At 34.7% G+C, this 17,496-nt stretch overlaps 3 protein-coding genes across 6 annotated transcripts; all 3 read right to left on the minus strand.

Annotated features, from left to right (window-relative positions):
• Positions 1–248: 248 nt before the first annotated feature.
• LOC21403864 (membrane-anchored ubiquitin-fold protein 1) lies at positions 249–3,946 on the minus strand. The gene is made up of 5 exons (XM_024161145.1): positions 3,605–3,946; positions 2,970–3,269; positions 1,781–1,945; positions 920–1,015; positions 249–543 (listed from the first exon to the last, which is right to left on the minus strand). Exons 2-4 carry the CDS (start codon positions 3,100–3,102, stop codon positions 960–962), a joined length of 354 nt encoding a protein of 117 aa, XP_024016913.1. The 5' UTR covers positions 3,103–3,269; positions 3,605–3,946; the 3' UTR covers positions 249–543; positions 920–959.
• A 1,955-nt stretch (positions 3,947–5,901) lies between these two features.
• LOC21403865 (probable galacturonosyltransferase 14) lies at positions 5,902–10,985 on the minus strand. 4 transcript variants are annotated; one of them, XM_024161131.1, is made up of 6 exons: positions 10,413–10,985; positions 9,130–9,185; positions 8,854–9,009; positions 7,856–8,446; positions 7,473–7,775; positions 5,902–6,865 (listed from the first exon to the last, which is right to left on the minus strand). In XM_024161131.1, exons 1-6 carry the CDS (start codon positions 10,597–10,599, stop codon positions 6,581–6,583), a joined length of 1,578 nt encoding a protein of 525 aa, XP_024016899.1. In that variant the 5' UTR covers positions 10,600–10,985; the 3' UTR covers positions 5,902–6,580. The 4 variants fall into 4 exon arrangements, with proteins under 4 accessions (XP_024016899.1, XP_024016898.1, XP_024016897.1 ...); XM_024161130.1 differs by having other exon boundaries at positions 8,854–9,012; XM_024161129.1 differs by having other exon boundaries at positions 10,389–10,985.
• A 4,104-nt stretch (positions 10,986–15,089) lies between these two features.
• On the minus strand, positions 15,090–17,386 carry LOC21403866 (pentatricopeptide repeat-containing protein At5g39350). The gene has a single exon (XM_010091304.2). It carries the CDS (start codon positions 17,159–17,161, stop codon positions 15,158–15,160), a length of 2,004 nt encoding a protein of 667 aa, XP_010089606.1. The 5' UTR covers positions 17,162–17,386; the 3' UTR covers positions 15,090–15,157.
• Positions 17,387–17,496: the final 110 nt, after the last annotated feature.

Raw genomic sequence — 17,496 nt, forward strand, 5'->3', positions numbered from 1 at the left:
GCTAAAGAAGTTAAATGTTAATTTTGACCGCTTAAATGATGACTTTAATAATTTTTGAATTGTAAAGTCATCATATAAGTGGTCAAAAGCAAAAGTTAATCAAAAGAAAAAATGGGTTTGGTACAAAATTAAAATCCAAAGGTACAAAATTAAAAATATATAAAATGCGTGACTTACATTTTTTATAATAGTAAAATAAAATGCACAGTTAAAAATAATAAAATACACATAACTCCCCCCAACCAAAAAAAAAAACCTACATCGATTCAATAGTACAAAAATCCAAAATTAAATGCGGAAAGAAGAAGGAATGCATAAATTTTGGGAGTAAAAGTATCCGAGCAAAGATTGTAGGATCCAATGGACTCATACAACAAACAAGGAAGGTTGTAGAGGTAAGACAAGGCAAATAGCTATAAGAAAAATAACATAGACCTTTACCAATACGTGACCAATAATCAACATATATGTTTGATCCAAAAAGCTCTGCATCAATCAGCAAATTTCACCAAACTTCCTTCATCTTTACCAGCTTTCTTTCACCTATGGCATAAAGCAATAATAATAAGCAAAATATTTGCATAAATAGATAGGGAATGCCTCTCTGGCAAGACTTGTCCTTTTTAACAACAGTAGTTATTATTGTTTTAACCGATAAATTATGTTTTTAATGGTTTGATTGGTGATTGTAACAGTTTTGTATTGCATGTTGCAAATCTTTAATGCGGGCACTCGTAGACCATACTGCTGAAATCTAAATCTAACAGTTAAAATAGCAATAACTAGTAGAAGTTAAAAAGAACATATCTTACAATAGAAGTTCGAAAAAAGTAATGATAAGCAAAATACAAAGTACTATTAAGAAGTTTGGGGAGAGATCAGGCAATGTAAGAGAGATGACAAAGAATCTAATACCAACCTAAAAATGATGTCATCCCCAATATTTAAGAACTGCAAAGTTATAATATAACACAGCCGCACTTGTTGTGTTGTGGTTCGCTTGTCGCTTTCTTTTCTGTTGAAGGGAGAAAGAGAAGACGCATTTTGTCATAACACAAACCAGGAAGAAGCACCAAATCTACATAAAAGCTAGTTGGTAGTGGAAAAGGCTCGGGAGAAGTTGGGTAATTAGATTGTGTTGTGACTTTTGAATTGAATTGAGTTTAACATTGACAAAACTGAGATTGGGAAATAAATCACTAAGCCTCAAAGAGATGCAAACTAGTAACTTTTTTCCAGTTTCCCTGCTGAGTACATATCTTTCCTATAGAATTGTTGATCACAATAACCTCTTTTTTTAATTTGGAGGAAAAAAGAGTTTGTACAAACCTAAACCATAAAAGTCTAAAAATGAAAAAGGGAAGCAACTGATAAAACCAACATAACTAAAAAGAGACTGCAAAGGAGCAACTAATGAGAAAATATGACTATTTCCTCAATTCAATTAAGTTTCCACTTGAAGGCCGTAATTTATAAGACTTTTGTTTTTTAGAACCTTTGCCCATATTTTTTTTCGCTCAAATTATCAAGTTCCAATTCGGCCGAAGAACATGAGGCTACAATTTGCAACTCCTGCTAACCAATTGCATGATTGTTGATGGAAAAAAAACATTCTAATGACTCCAAACAAAAGAATATATAGTTCTTTCGTTTTCAAGTTGTTGCCAAAAGAACCAGAAGAGATATTATATCATATAAAAGAGTCAACAAGAATGAAATGTTCTCTTTATGTTTGGAATGTAGGTTATAGTTTCTAGAAAGTTCAGGTAAATAGTTGTACCTTTCTCCACTGACGGTGGTTGAACAACAACATGCATGGTTGTAACTCCGCCGGGGATCTCGCATAAGGGGCTACGGCATTCGCCAACTGTTCTACTGTTCTCCAATATTTTTCCTCCACTTATTAGCTTCACATCTTTTACTGTCCTTGGACCATTATCCTTCTCTGTTCAAACAGATAAATTTTCATGTTTGGTTAGCTCGACCAACATCAAGTGGCAACACATGTTTCTATCAAAAAATTTCACAAATTAAAAGTTTGCTGATGCTAAAATTCTATAGTTTTCATTCACTATTCACATTGTCTCATCACCATTCTGTTTGATAAGATTTCGAGACCTTCAAGAACTGCTTGTGGATAGAGGAAAATGCATTTCCATAATCCATTACCCACTAAACAACTAAGGGATTTTCACAACTTTGGTTAGCTCGACCAACATCAAGTGGCAACACATGTTTCTATCAAAAAATTTCATAAATTAAAAGTTTGCTGCTGCTAAAATTCGATAGTTTTCATTCACTATTCACATTGTCTCATCACCATTCTGTTTGATAAGATTTTGAGACCTTCAAGAACTGCTTGTGGATAGAGGAAAATGCATTTCCATAATCCATTACCCACTAAACAACTAAGGGATTTTCACAACTACTACGGCTGTTTGGTGAGGGGAAAAAAAAAGAGCTTTAAGAAAACTGCCAATGGATATATCTTATACTATCTGCCGATTACCAACTTTGTAACAAATTATCGTGTAATTTCCAGTCAAGTCACTCCTTAAATATATATACATAGATATATGTCAGACGTGATAATGAAAAACTATCCTAGAAACCGATTTCACATTGGCATTTAAACCTGCATATAGTTAATTTAGTTTCTGTCACGTTCTCACATCTAAGAAATACCCCACAACACGACACAACACAAGCGAAGTAAAATATAAAGAGGTATTCAAATAAAATAAAGATCTAAGACTTATAAATGCGAATTTCTATCTCACAATTTCTCCAGTTTTTACAATAAAACTATTGACTTTGGTGAATCAATAGGAAATCGCATGACATACATACAAAGACAGGTAATAATAACTCAATGATTCTGATTTGTTTCCTAAAAAAATCAAATACTAGAAGACAATAATTTCTTTTGTTTTGGAGAATTTCTCAATTAGAGGAAATTTCATTCTTACCTTTAGGCCATTGAGCAAGTATACTTTCCTTCAAGGTTGAAACATTTGTGGCAGCAGGAAAGCTTTTGGGACCAATATCCGATCCATCAGTTAACCGAAACTTGATCTCCAATTGATCTTGCACCCCAGCCATCTTCACAATCCAATCGACTTTTACAGATTCAAAATTGTTTTCTGAATCTGGAACCCAAAAATCTTCACTTTCACTGTTTTTCTTAGCCAAGAGCAATCAGAACCAGCACATTAACACTTGAATTAGATCTCAAACAGAAAAAGACTCCATAATCTTCACTCCGGGTTCTGCAAAATACCAGAAGAAATGAAAAATGAGTTCTTTGATTCCGGATTTACATGAAAAAAATGGAATTAAACAGCATAAAGTCAAAATATCTACGTCTCATCTTTAATTTTCTAGAAGAAAAATAAGGTCTTTTTTGAGCTCTTTATCAATAATTGAGTATTCAACACAAAAAAAGGGGGTAAGAAAGAAACCCCACCAAAATTATTAATTGGGTGTTTGTGGAATACCAAAATCAACAGAAATTCTCAACTGGGTTAACTCCAAAACGATTAAAGAGAGAAGGGAAACATTGGAAAAATGGAAACTTTTTTTTTTCCCTTAATTTTTGCCTTACTTGGCTCAGAAACTGATCTGGGTTTCTCTCTTTCGGCACAGAGCTAGCTAGCAGGTTCAGAATTCCAAGCCGAGGAAGAAACAAACAAGAAGAGAATAAGAAGAAGAAGAATTCGAAGCTAATTAAATTTTTATTAATTAATAATGAAGTGGGAGGAGGAAGAGATGAAATAGTAATAAGTGCCTAGAGAGGAGGCAGTTTCGGAGTTTTCAAAGTCTTCTAAATCTGTGGTCAATGACTCCATTCTCGCCTTATTTTTACAAAGGCCTCCTTCTCCTTCAAATCTCCTAATGCTATGGAAATTGATAGATTTCTTTCTTTTTAAAAACACACCGACCCTTTTTGCCAACTTCCAAGGTCACCAACTTTCTTTCCATATAAATTCTCTTCTTAAAAAAAATAAAAAAAAATAAAAAGAGAGAGACATATTACTGTGCGTGATGTGCCATCATGACCGTTGATCTGTGATCATCACTACCCGCCAAATCAGGTTATTTTGCCACTGTAATAAAATTGATGCATTGACTTTCCGTTGGTGGCATATTAGTGGGATAATGGCTGTGTTTTGAGTTTTTTTTTTTTTTTTTAAGAAAGAAAAAATAAAATAGAAAAGAAATAGTGTTTGATATAATTAAAGATAAAAAATAAAAATAAAAATAATTTTTGATATAGTGTAAAATAAGAAAGAAATAAAAAATAATTTTTAGTTATTTTTTATTTTTTATTTTTATTTTTTCCTCTCTCGATCAGAGAGAAACATTAATATATTTTTTATACTGAAAATAATTTTTTAATAAAACTATCAAACGCATTTTTAAAAATAATTTTTGTCTGAGATTGAAAACGTTTTTATTTTTATTTTCATACAAAAAATAAAATTATTATTTTTATATAAAAAATAAAATAATTTCAAAACGAGTTCTAAACGCACACAATATTTGCCAATTATATACAACGTAGCCGTCAAGAGATACCAATCTCAGGGAACGAAAAAAAATTTGAAAAAAGGAAGAAAGTTTACATTTTCCTTTTCTATGTATCTATATATGCGTGAATCACATTCAAGACATAATAATGATCTAGAATTGTCATATCGTTTTAATGAATTAACCAAATAAAATGACTGGATTTACAATCAGGAGCGTTGGATTTGAGGGGTCATTATCTATAGGTTTGACAAAGAAGAATGGTTTACGAAAAACTAGTAATATGTATGAAATATATTGCAAGAGGGAAGTGGTAGGAAAGTCGTTATCTTTCAATATGGTCACCAGTTCTGACAGTAAAAACCGTTGTTTATAATTCTTCTTTTTCGAGGTGATGGCAAACTAAAAAAAAAAAAAAAAATTCATCATGTTGTGTCTTAAGACAATAATTTACTCTCTTTTACCAAAGGCCAAGTGAATAGGGCGTACGTTTGGTCCATTTTCCCTTTGCATATCATACAATGCACTTTCTTTCTTCCATATAATTGAGGTAGATAAGTAGATGGAAGAGATGGGCCAAGAACCTTTCAGATTGCACCATTATATATTCTTTGGAAGAATCAACTAAACTATGGTTATAAAATTCTGCAACTAGGCTATTATACTTAGCAAACGTCTAATCATTCACTAACAAACTAAACATTGATTAAAGAAAAGAGCAAAAAGCCAAAAGGGATCACTACACGTGGAGCCTAATTGCGTTTAAATTAGTAATGTGGTGGTTAAGCATCAGAATTATCCTCATGCACATAGAAGTTATCAGAACTAGAAGATTTGGTCGTCGGATGCCAAGAGTTTAAAATATCACAAGATGGGTATCTTGTCATCATCAACTTGGAAAATTCCATGATCAAGAATCTTTTTGTTGGAAAAGTTTTATAAACTGTTTCGATAGGATATCAAGCCATGCTATTAACGACCAAGAGATCTAATTGGAACACGCTTCATGGGCGTAATGTCATTTCATGATAAAGATTCTACTAGAAGATAGACATTAATAAATACATGTAAACCTTGATGACTCGTAGCATTATTATTGTTTCTACTAAACCTTGATAAATAAATATTAAACACAAGGAAGAGTACATTATTATTAGAAAAAACATAAAAACGTTGGCTGTTTTGCTTCAAGTGAAAATGATAGGTCAACTTCTACGTAATTTGACCAGTTGCCAAAGTTGAACTCGTGAGCAATTCTAACTATCAAAATGGCCAAAGTGCCATCAAGAAAGAAAAGCAATATTTCAGCGGTCCAAGTTCCATAAACAGTTAAAAGTGCACTTGGTATTACAGTGAGATGGAAAAATAGAATAATCGAAGTAAAGAATTTTCTGCACATTTCAAACGTCTGTGGTGAATCGTACATAGCAGATATTGATATATGTTCTAAGTAGAGCTCCCCATTTCAATGGGATCTGTAACAAAACAATCTCAGGGAACTACTCCTAAAATTCTCCATAAAGATATGAAATTAAAGGGAAGAAATGGGTACTAACAAAAATGATAAATTGAAAAAAAAAAATGAAAGAGAAATAAAAAATTTGAGGGGCAAAAACATATTTGGGCTAATGTGGGGGAACCTGACAGAAGGGCTTAACCTTCTTCTTCCGTGCACCAATCAGCATGATGGAGTGGAGACAGGCAATCTTTAACGTTCTGCATCTCACTTTATTCTGAAATAAGCACTAAATAATCAAGCAAAACCTCCAATGGGAAGACCAATAGTACTATCCTTCTCCAAACCAAAAAAATAGACGGATTGCTATGTTACAGATTGAAAGAATGAATCTCATATGCCTGTGACAGGGATGCTGGTGATTGTCTGCAAAAGTGGAAGGGATGACAGGAATATCGAACGGGGAACTATTGCCCTTTTGCCATTTCTCTGCTTGTCATCTTGAGCTCCAAAAACTTGAAACGTCAAACCCGTATAAACTGCACTTTCGTTTCCTTGTCCAGTATCTTGTTTTTAGCTCCTCTGGCTGATCAACTATGATTCTAAAATGTGGCAGTTCCTGATAAAATCATTGGAATAGTTGACATACTTGGTCCAAAATGGTCGAAGGTGCTCAAAACCGATCTGCAACCATGGTTTTGACTGGCCATTATAGTGGATAACTGCAGCTTCTCTAACACTCTCGATGCTGGTTTTATTTTGATAGCCCAATCCTAGCAGGTGCCAGGACGGATCAATTGGATGAACGTGACCTCTAAACGCTATCAACGCAGGGGGCAATGTTCCAAGCTTCCACATTGTTAGATTTGACTTCAGATTCTGCTTAAAAAAACCCACAATTAAGTAAAAAGTTGCAATAATCGCAACAATACTATATTACCATAAACTGATTAATTAAGCAACATAGAATAACAATGGGCCTCCCAAGCAAAAAAGAAATTGAAAACAAAGATTACTAAGGTTATTAATTTCAGTCTCATCGAATGTAACTACAAAGTTTGGCCTAAAAGATCCTATTTGTCTTTAATCAAAAGGCCGAAAAAGAGCTCTTGAAATTTCAAACATAAGACAAATTCCAATTGTATGAAAGTGAAATTCTCCCTTTAAAAAAATAAAAAATAAAAATAAAAAAATAAAAATAAAAATATTTAAGTATCGAGCATAAACTATTATTCCTCTTTACCCCACAGCACTACAAAAGAAAATGACGAACTTTAGGGCCCACCAACAAGTAGCTCACTTATATATAAACAAACAAGTAACTGTAAATCCTTAAGTTCAAATAGTTTTGTCAAGGACGACGCTAAAATGATGGCCAGGCTAATATAATTTCAAGGCATATGTCATTTCTGGACTCACTTCACATGAGAAAAAAATGCATCAAAGAATGAAAATAACAAGGGAAAACCATGATAATTGGAATTACCTCTCTCAGCCAGTAATGGTAAGTTTCTCTTATGTTTGTCTTCCTCCAAGCATTAAGATCAAAGATATTCATTCCATAAGCCCATGCACATTCTTCAGAGTCTAAATTCTTTGCTACGAGGGGATGGGAAAAATTAAAGTAATTCCTGAAACGCTTAGACATTACCCACTCGTCTTCTCCTCTACAAGTTTCTACAGCTCCATTGACTTTTCCTCCAAGGTCGATTTCCCAAAGTGGTGACAAATCTTGTTGAATCACGATGTCATCATCCAAAAATACCACCTTATTGAGGTTTGGAAATAGCTGTTGATATGCATAATAAGCATCGTTAGTGTAAAAAAATAAGATTGAAAAGATATTATCTGAAATAAAGTTTTAAATACCTCTGGCAAGTAGATGCGGAGATGGTTGAGCAAGGATATATACTTCGGACTTCTAGCCTGCAATTTAGAAGCAAAGGTTCGTGGCGTTGTATCAGTGAGATTTGCCCCCGCAACATGATTCCCATGGTAATATTTTCTGATCCCGTTTTGGTTTTCTACAGCTTCAAGCACAGGGACATTTTCTCTGGTTAACCAGTCAAACTGGTGTACACCTTTGACTTCGACAATAGCAGGGGACACGGGGTTTAGAGCAAACCATGAGTGCATACCCGCGTAAGTTTTTTTGTCAGTAATGACATGGAAGACTATCTTCTCAGGTTTACTAGATGACTGCACAGCAGAAGTAACAACAACTGAAGCAGCCAAGATGTTATCGGTTGACAGGACAAAGTGGTGGTAAGAGTTGTCAGAGAGCAATGGGAGTAACTCTGGAGGAGGCAACTGTTTGCGGGCATGAGCATTGGATGAGTATTCATCAGTCAAGCGCAGAGAAAGACAATGGATTCCTTTAGGTATGGAACTTGCTGCAAAGTGTTTGTTCATTAACTCTGAAAATTTGGACTCCCTCATCTCCCTTTCAAGTTTTTCCATCTGCGCAATGGTAATCAAACGATTATGGAAAGCGTCTAAGAATATCAAAATGCTGTGTCTTAGTTTAGGATCAAGGAAGATTGTAATTCTCACAAAATTATCACGGCATACCTCCCAAAGAGTAATCTCAAGTATATGAAGAAAGAAACATACATATCCTAAACAGAAGTATCTAGAAGATGACAAATGAACGATTGTACTAAGAAGAAACGGATAAAATGGAGGAGATATTCAATGCATATACCATATACTCTGATACAAAACTCATTTCTAAAGAAAAAGAGAATATTGAAGAAAGACTGATTAAAACAAAAAACCAAATATTGTTGTGTTAATTTTCCTGTTTGAGAAACAAATTTACCGCTTAGCAACCAAAACACAATAAGGCTTCTATGATGATAACTTACCATTGCCCTTAACATTATAGCAAACGTCTTCGCATCATATTGGTTGTTCTTCATTTCAGAAACAAGTTGACTAAATGAATCTGGCAGCTTTAGGTCTGCTGGAATTACCTCTGTATTCACTTGGTTAAGAACGTTGTAAAAATCTCTAACAAGTCTCTGCTGCACCATCAACACATCAATGAGGAATCAGCTTAAATAATGACGCAAGAGAACCATTGATCAAAAGTTCTGGATAGAAAAGAAAAAAGAGTTCACAGCATAGGAAAACACACTTACCCCTGAATCATCAACTCTACCAAGAAGCCTTGGTCCCAACCGTCTGCCTAAACAATCTGAAGCACATAATTAAAAGGAGTAAATAATGGATCTATCATAAACAGATTGAAAAAAAAAAAAAAGTTTCAGATGATAATCTAACAACAAATTGATGATAAAAGCAGGCATATAAAAAAACAAGGTTGGGGCAGAAAAATAAATAACATGTTGTGCCAGAATACCAACTATAACCAAATTAAATAGTTAAAACATTGACAAGGCAAAAGAAAAGAAAAAAGATATGCCGACGGGGAGAGGGGGAAAAAAAGGAAATGAAAACTTATTGTTCATTATTAAGGTCATGAAGAAGGGCACATACCTAGCGGGTTAAAAAAATATATGGGGGTAAGCAAAGTAATTCTTCAACATTGATTTTTGTTTTCATAAATCAAGCACACATATGTCATCTTTATCCACACTAACTTGATACTAAGATGATAAAAGCATGCCTATAAGCTACCTCTTTAACTTCTAAAGGTTCATTTTTTTATTGGCTTAAAGAACTTCTAAAGGTTCAATGAATTAACTAGCACTAGAATGAAAAAAATTATCTTTAAATAATGTGATAAAAAAATTCCTAACAAAACTTGACCGGATGCATATAATAAGTTTAAAACCAATAAGTCTATACCTGCATCAATTCTATGAAAGAAACCAAAATCAAAACTGAAATCAAATAGCTTTAATATCCATAAATATCACAACAATTTTTACTGGCGTTGTATCCTTTTTAACAAAATTGCTGCAGAACAAACTTAATGCAAGATTCAAATTCAAAAACCAAAATAAACCAGAGTTGCAGATTATTCTTCCAGTACAGATCTCAGAACTACCTTAGGTACGTGTCACGACCTTCGAAACCTTTATTTTGAGTCACAATTAACATCGAATTACGAATTAAACCCCACAATTAAAACGAAAATACAAAGAAACAAACAGAAGAATGAACAGATGCTTGATCTTCCTTAGCATTAGAGTCGAATTTAAATCTATCTCAGTCCTGATTTTGTTTCAACAAGTGCAGAATTTTCATGACCAGACCAATCCAATCCGGTGTCACAAAATGCCAAATACCAATCAAACTATTCGATTTTGATTCGAATCAAACCGAAACAATCAAAGCAATCTCGTGAAATCAATCAAGATCTATCTAGCACACAACAATCTCAAACCCAAAGAAAAATAAAAAAGTTGATGATAGGAAAAAAAAAATAGAGTACCGAATGAGGAGCACTTGTTGACACCTTCAAGGGTAACGACCGCGGTGAGAATGAAGACGAAAGGCAGGAGGAAAGCGAGGATCAGGATGGTGTGGAAGAGAGTTCGATAAGAGATGTGGCGAGCTGCGACCTTGATCTTCATCAAGTCAATAAAGCCATTGCTGCTTGAGATCGTGATGCTTCTCATGCTAGGCGAGAAGCGAAGCTGCATCGTCGTTTTCGCAGCCCCGTCGTCGTCTTCTTCGTCTTCTTCTCTACCTCTTCAATAATCGTTGCACAACCGCCCAATCCCGTCGCTATAGCTTCCACCGACGACGCCCGCAGCCGCAAAATCCTCACCATGAGATCCACCGATCGCCCGCCGACAATGCCTTTCCGATTCAGATCTGTTCCTCTCGTTTCTGCTCGTTCGCGGCCTTGCGGAAGACCGCATTGGAGGATTCAAACCCCAGCGGAGATTCAAATCAAATCGGAGAGAGATTCCAAATTTCCAATCGATCAACTTAGGTTTTTGATTTTCCCACGGATCAAAGAGAAGGAAATGGTCAGAGAAGAGAGGGAGATAATGAGAGAACGAGAGAGAAAATTTGGCTTCCTTCTCTTTTTCCTTTTGGGTTTTTCTTGAGATTTTCTTTCCGAGATCTTGAGGAGCTTTTTGATTGGTTGGATCGCTCCGATCTAAATTTCGTTTTCCCGGAAAATAAAATGCAATTACGAGTGTGAAACGGGAAAATGAAAAAAATTAAAAAATTAAAAAATTAAAAAAAAAGTCCAAAAAAATATTTTGGGTCAAAACCGTGTTGGTTAAGATAGAGAGAGAAAGAGAGATAATCTTGGGGGAGTTTGACCTTTGATGTGTTTAAAGCCTAAGGGCAAATGAGTGAGTGGGGCTGAATTTTAATGCTAAATTTAGATAAATGTGCCCTGTTTTATGGGCTTAATATTTGCCTCAAGAGAGATTATGTGGACACAATTGTTTATGTTTTTTTGTTAATCTAATGCTTATATTTAGTTAATTTTTTATTAATTGATATTATTATTACGAGTTAAACTGAAGTTGCAGAAGATGGATACTGGATAGTTTAGGAATTAGGGGAAATTTTATTATAATTGTTCAAATGCTTCTTTCATTTAAGGAAAAAAAAGGGAAAAATTCATAGCATTGCAATGGAAATTGGGAACGTTTCCTTTTCCAATAAAAAAAAAAAATTATAACGTTTTTCCGATTTACATCATTGCATTTCTTGTTCCATGGTTAATGAACATTTATGTCGTTGAAAATCAATAATGCATTTAATTCAAAATACCTTCCAAGTGAAGACTACTCAAAAAACGTAAAGAGAAAACAAATTCCAAAAATGAAATGGGAAAATTCTTGATTTTTTTTTTTTTGAGGAAAATTTTAGATTTGATTTAACCTATTTGGAAATTTACTGAAACAGATTTTAGGGGCCCTGATTTTACGGCCTTGTAAATTGAAAGGCAAAATAGACAAGACAAACCTTCATTTTAGGGGGGGTTTTATTTCTTTGTTTTTCATGAATCTGTTTTTGGAAGCTTTTGATAATTTGTTTTTGGATGTTAACCACCCAACAGGTGCATTGATGCACAAGGCATGAAGTGTGAGAGTTTAGTGGAAGTATTGACCTTTCATGTTACACAAGTTTGGGAAAAAAGCAAATTGAACCGCCAAAATAATACCAGAAAAAAAATAGATATTAAAGAACGCGTATATGTTTATCCATAACATTTAAATATTTTTAAAAAATAATAAGTTAATTGATAATAAAAATTCGGCCAAAAGTGATAAATGGAGTAAAATAGACATGAAATGATATTTTTTTTTTTTTTTTGTAATTAAAAGAATAGGCAAAGCGCAAGAATTGAAGGAAGCAAATTGGCATGGAATTTTCTAAAAGCACAATTTTTTTAGCTTGGTACTTAATTCCACTGCATAATAGACCATGCAAAAATGCGATAGAGTAGTGATTTGATTACTCCCAATAGGATAGAAGAGAACAATTTGTCGGCCTGTTAGACCTTTTCTTCTTCACTATTTTGTGGGTTATTTAAAAAAAAAAAAGAGAGAGAGAAGTATATTTTAGTCCCGTTTATTTCATCAATTCGAATTTAAAATTTGAGTTTTTTAAGTAAAATGTTATCAGAAACAGTCACATTTAATTTTTTTTATACAATAAAAAATTAATATAAAATCACATCTCAACTCAAATTAAAAATTTAAATTAGATAACTAATCGAATCATTTGTACTGTGGTGCCTCTTGCAGCAATATGAAAAATCAGTTGCCGTCTAAACATGATTAACTCCAGATGGTACGAAAAGGACAGAGAGATTTGGCCATCCAAGTTTGTGGCTAAAAATTGGGTACGTGTGATTAGCAAAAAAGAAAAAAAAAGTTTGTATCTAAAAATAAAATAAAAAAATTACAGATGAACAGGCTATTGGAGAAAAACCAAACGGTAATTGGGTCCAGCTCTTGAACTTGATGTTTAAGTTGGAAAGCCACAATTTTTCTGGACCAATGAACACTACCTTGTGTTGGAATTGCTATAAAATCCTTAAAAAAAAATTAAATTAAATTAAATTATGACATTTATTCAGCTATGAACTTTCTTCTTGGGGCCCTGGAAAAGGCTCCAATAGATGTAGAGTCTTGAGGAGGCTACGAAGAGAAAGACATTAGTGAATTACAAGTGGATAAGGGATGCAATTTTCTTGGCATAAACAGTAAATACCGACAAATATATCTTAAAAAATGGGATTTAAATGGAGGGATTATTTCAGTCTTTTGAGCCCGTTTAGTTCATGAATTAGAACCATGTGATTAAAATTATTTTTGATTTACGTGTATTTTTTATGAGAGAAAATACTGTAACGAACAACGAATCATGATTCGAATCAGGAAACGAATCTCTTTATTAAACGGGCTCGCTTAACCTTAATTTCATACCTAACAATATTGTTATATAGGAGTTCGAATCCCCATTAAAAAAAAAAAACAAAAAGTACAAAACAAAGAATTCTAATGCAAGCATTGTAAAATATCTCATCAGTAGTACCCAAACCCAATCAATAGCATTTATATTTATTTTTTTATATTGTGATGTGATGTGATAGAAGGGTCCAGAGCTACACAATACTGGTAGGACATTTTTTTCTTTTTTTTAATGCTCAACTATAAAATTCTCATATTATTTGATCTATGCTACTGAAGCATTATAATAGAACCGAAAATTTTAAGAGAAAATGGGGGATACTATTGAATCAATAAGCTATGGGCCTCGACAAGTACCTTGTATGATATCCAATCTCCATGTGCAAGAATAAGACCATAAGAAACTCCTTCTCTCACTCTCTTTCCCCTTTTAAGTACAGAACATGGACATGTACACTTTGCATAAAAGAAAAAATATGGGGCCCTTATAAAAGCACATCCCAAATTGCGAAAAAAGCATATGACACATGAGTTGTAGTAGTCAGTTGGAGACAACGGGTTTAAAGTATACGTGACATATGATTAGCTTTATTCTAAAGCCAAAGGGGTCAATTTACCATCTAGTACGTTAGTACATGTACATTTTCACGTTGAAGAATACTATAGAACACCAATGGTGTTTAGCATTACCCTCTGATAAATGCTATAGAACACCAATGGTGTTTAGCATTACTCTCTGATAAAAGGTGGATCGTGCGGCATGAAATCCCACGTGTATGACTCTCGTTTTATTAGTGATGGTGTTTAACACTAGTGGTACCTCTAAGTATTTTTTTTTTTTTTCACGTTTCCCAACTCCCACTTATTGCAAACTTGTTTATTGTTAAATGTCTTAAAACTATTCTCAAACTCAAATTCCTGCTCTAAAAACCATGATGCATATTGTCTTGTGGTGCTAATGATAGACAAGATCCACAAGGGCAGTTTAGTATTATTCTTTCTAGGCTGGTGAAAAGTCATACATGGAAAAGAACAAAAAGGTAAAAGTGAAAAGAATAGAAATTAACAAGAAAAGAACAAGTTGAAAAAATGGACAGGACAAGTTTGGAACAAGTCTCATGTTGTCCTCCAACCCATTAAAATTTGATTTAACACTGATGATGTCTGCCAAAATTGAGGGAAACATTGAGAAAATGTTGGTTTGTAGAATGGTTAGAGTGATTTGATCTAACTTTTCTTCTAAATCAAGACTCTTTTGTGAGCTAAGTGAGTACACAATCAAATGCACTGGACAAAAAGCACTTGATTTCTATGTGGAGAGACGTTAAGTGTCCATACTAATGAAAGAAAACGATTTAAGTCTTGGAAGTAACGAAAAACGAATGGTTTCTCTATTTGGGATTTTAGCCTTGAAAGAAATGAAAAAAATCATCATGTACTTCTCTCTCTTTTTTTTAAAAAAAAGACCAAATGTGAAAAGGGTGACAACGTACAGAAATGAAAGTTTAAGCTGTAATATGTCCTCATATCATTTCAACACAATCTATATTAACACTGTTAACTTTTTTCTTTATTGATTTTTATATGGGTACATGGAAAATGCAGACACAACCTTAATTACATGTTAACTACAAGTTCATAAATGCCAAAAAAAAAAAAAAACTATATACAGTGAACTTCACAAGATCCATAAGACAAAACTAACATATAGAATCAGCTTCTTGTTCTTGCATTTGTTTTACAAATCTAAAGGTATCTTGGCCATATACAAAAAGAATCCAATTAAGATACTATTAAACAAAGTATAATCAGTCTAGATATTTCTGACCTCAATCAAACTGTGAGCTGGCGATTTTCTTAGTCTTATTTCAGACATCATTCGCCTCACATTTTCTGCATCCTTCCACCTACCTACTGCACTATAAATTTTAGCCATCAGGACATAGGTTCCCGTGTTTTCTGGCTCGAGCTCAAACAACCACTTAGCAGATATTTCTCCGAGCTCAACATTATCATGTGTAACACACGCGCCAAGCAATGCACCCCAAATAGCGTGATTGGGACTAAATGTCATGCTTTTAATCAGATCATAAGCTTCTTCTAGTCGACCTGCACGACCAAGAAGGTCGACAATGCATGTATAATGATCAGTCTGTGGATTCACTTTCTTACTTTCAAGCATGGATTTGAACAGGCACAACCCCTCATCCACCAGACCAGCATGGCTGCAGGCGTGCAGAACTGAAGTAAAAGTGACTTCATTAGGTCTCACCCCAGATTGAACCATCTGATTGAAAAGTGAGACAGCAGCCTCGCCTTGGCCGTGCATTCCATAACCAGCTATTATCACACTCCACGCAATTATATCCCTCCCCTTGTTGGGGATTTCACTAAACATCTTGTGAGCAGATTCTAAACTTCCACATTTTGAATACACATCAACCAAACCGGTAGCAACTTCAATGCTCGAAAGAAACCCAGATCTCAAAACGTAAGAATGTATGTCCATTGCTTGACAAAAATCGGCAAGAATAGAATACGAAGGAAGCAGACCATTAAGGGTTGCATCATCTGGTTGTACAGCTTCCGTAAGCATCTGTTTGAAAAGTTCCATTGCTTCTCTTGCAAGCCCGTTATAACTGAATCCAGATATGATGGCACTCCAAGGAGCAGTTCTCTGTTTCGAAGTCCTCGCAAACACTCGAAAGCTGTGATCGACACATTTGCATTTTGCATACATGTCAATCAAAGCAGTTTCCACAATGACATCAGACTCAAGTTTTTGCCTCAATGCCAACCCATGTGCGCACCTGGCATATTTCAAAAGAGTTAAACTACCACAGGCCGAAAGAAGCGAGGCTATAGTCACAGCATTTGGTCTTACTCTATCATACTGCATAAGCCCACAAAGTGCCAAAGCCTGTCTTGCATCGCCATTGAAAACATAGCCATTGATCATGGTTGTCCATGTCACAACATCCCTCTTCCCCATCTTGTCAAAAACTACTTGCGCTTCATCCATCTTACCACACCTCGCATACATATCCACCAATGCATTATATGCTTTTATATTCTTCCCCAATCCCTTCTCTTCTACCAAGGTATGAACCTCTCTTCCCAACACCAAATTCTTCATGTAACCACAAGCTGGCAACACCGACACCACAGTGCCACTATCAGGCTCCATACCCACATCCATCATCCACTTAAACATCCTCAAAGCCTCATCAACACACCTGTTATGAAAATACCCGTTAATCATGGTATTCCAAGACACCACAGTCCAATCCTGCATCGCCTCAAAAACTTTCCCAGCGGCCTCTTTCTCTCGACAATTCATGTACATTGCCAACAGGGAGTTCTGGACGAAAGGGTCCGACTCAAATCCAGATACCAACGTACGTCCATGAACCGCAAGACCCACATCAAGCAACGCCAACTCGCTGCAGGCCTTAGCAACAAACGGGTACGTAAAGTTATCTGGCCGGCACTTTCCCTCACCAAGCATTCCACCAAACACTTTAAGAGCATCGTAATGCAGACCTTTATGTATATACATTCTTATCACAGCATTGTACAATGCCGAGCTTCGGTCAGACAATTCGTCAAACAGCTTACGGGCATAAGAGACGGAACCGATTATAGCATAGCACTTGGTAAAACTTGAGCGGAGATGAGAGGATAGCGAGCCTTCTGAGGCGATAATATGGGCATGAAGTTGTTTGGTTCTTGGGAGGGATCGAGTAGCAATGCAGTTGTTTATTTGATTGGTGACAAAGTGCTTGGTTCTGGGTAGAGCCTTGGAGGAGTCCCTCATGGGTTGAAAAAGTGTTTCGCTTGAAGGCAACGGTCGACTTAAAAAGAAGTGTTTTTCTAAAGTCTTACAAACACAACTAAACACCTACGTCTGTGTTTAAAAAAAAAAATAAAAAAAATAAAATTATTATCACTGACGCACTCAACGTTAGACTCATCTCACTTTACCCTTTAAAATTTTAAAATTACCTTATTATTTTAAATTTTCATGAACTTACATTTGCCCTTTCCGTCTTAATTTTCGTTCAAAATAAAAACGAACAAAATACAATTCAGCAAAACAAAACTATATTAACCATCAATTAGCACATAAAAAAAAATAAAAATAAAAACAAA

Source organism: Morus notabilis, unplaced genomic scaffold (assembly GCF_000414095.1).
Source record: "Morus notabilis unplaced genomic scaffold, ASM41409v2 Scaffold241, whole genome shotgun sequence".
Lineage (NCBI taxonomy): Eukaryota > Viridiplantae > Streptophyta > Magnoliopsida > Rosales > Moraceae > Morus > Morus notabilis.

What these genes read in the sequence shown, in the direction of transcription:
- LOC21403865 (XM_010091303.2), bottom strand. Translation starts at nt 10,599, where the DNA reads ATGCAGCTTCGCTTCTCGCCTAGCATGAGAAGCATCACGATCTCAAGC. An exon ending in GTAGAGTTGATGATTCAGGG is followed by an intron (nt 9,013 to 9,129) that starts GTAAGTGTGTTT and finishes TTGATGGTGCAG; the next exon opens with CAGAGACTTGTTAGAGATTT. An exon ending in ACCATTACTGGCTGAGAGAG is followed by an intron (nt 6,866 to 7,472) that starts GTAATTCCAATT and finishes TTTTTTAAGCAG; the next exon opens with AATCTGAAGTCAAATCTAAC.
- LOC21403864 (XM_024161145.1), bottom strand. Translation starts at nt 3,102, where the DNA reads ATGGCTGGGGTGCAAGATCAATTGGAGATCAAGTTTCGGTTAACTGAT. An exon ending in ACTTGCTCAATGGCCTAAAG is followed by an intron (nt 1,946 to 2,969) that starts GTAAGAATGAAA and finishes CTGTTTGAACAG; the next exon opens with AGAAGGATAATGGTCCAAGG. An exon ending in ACCACCGTCAGTGGAGAAAG is followed by an intron (nt 1,016 to 1,780) that starts GTACAACTATTT and finishes TCCCTTCAACAG; the next exon opens with AAAAGAAAGCGACAAGCGAA.
- LOC21403866 (XM_010091304.2), bottom strand. Translation starts at nt 17,161, where the DNA reads ATGAGGGACTCCTCCAAGGCTCTACCCAGAACCAAGCACTTTGTCACC.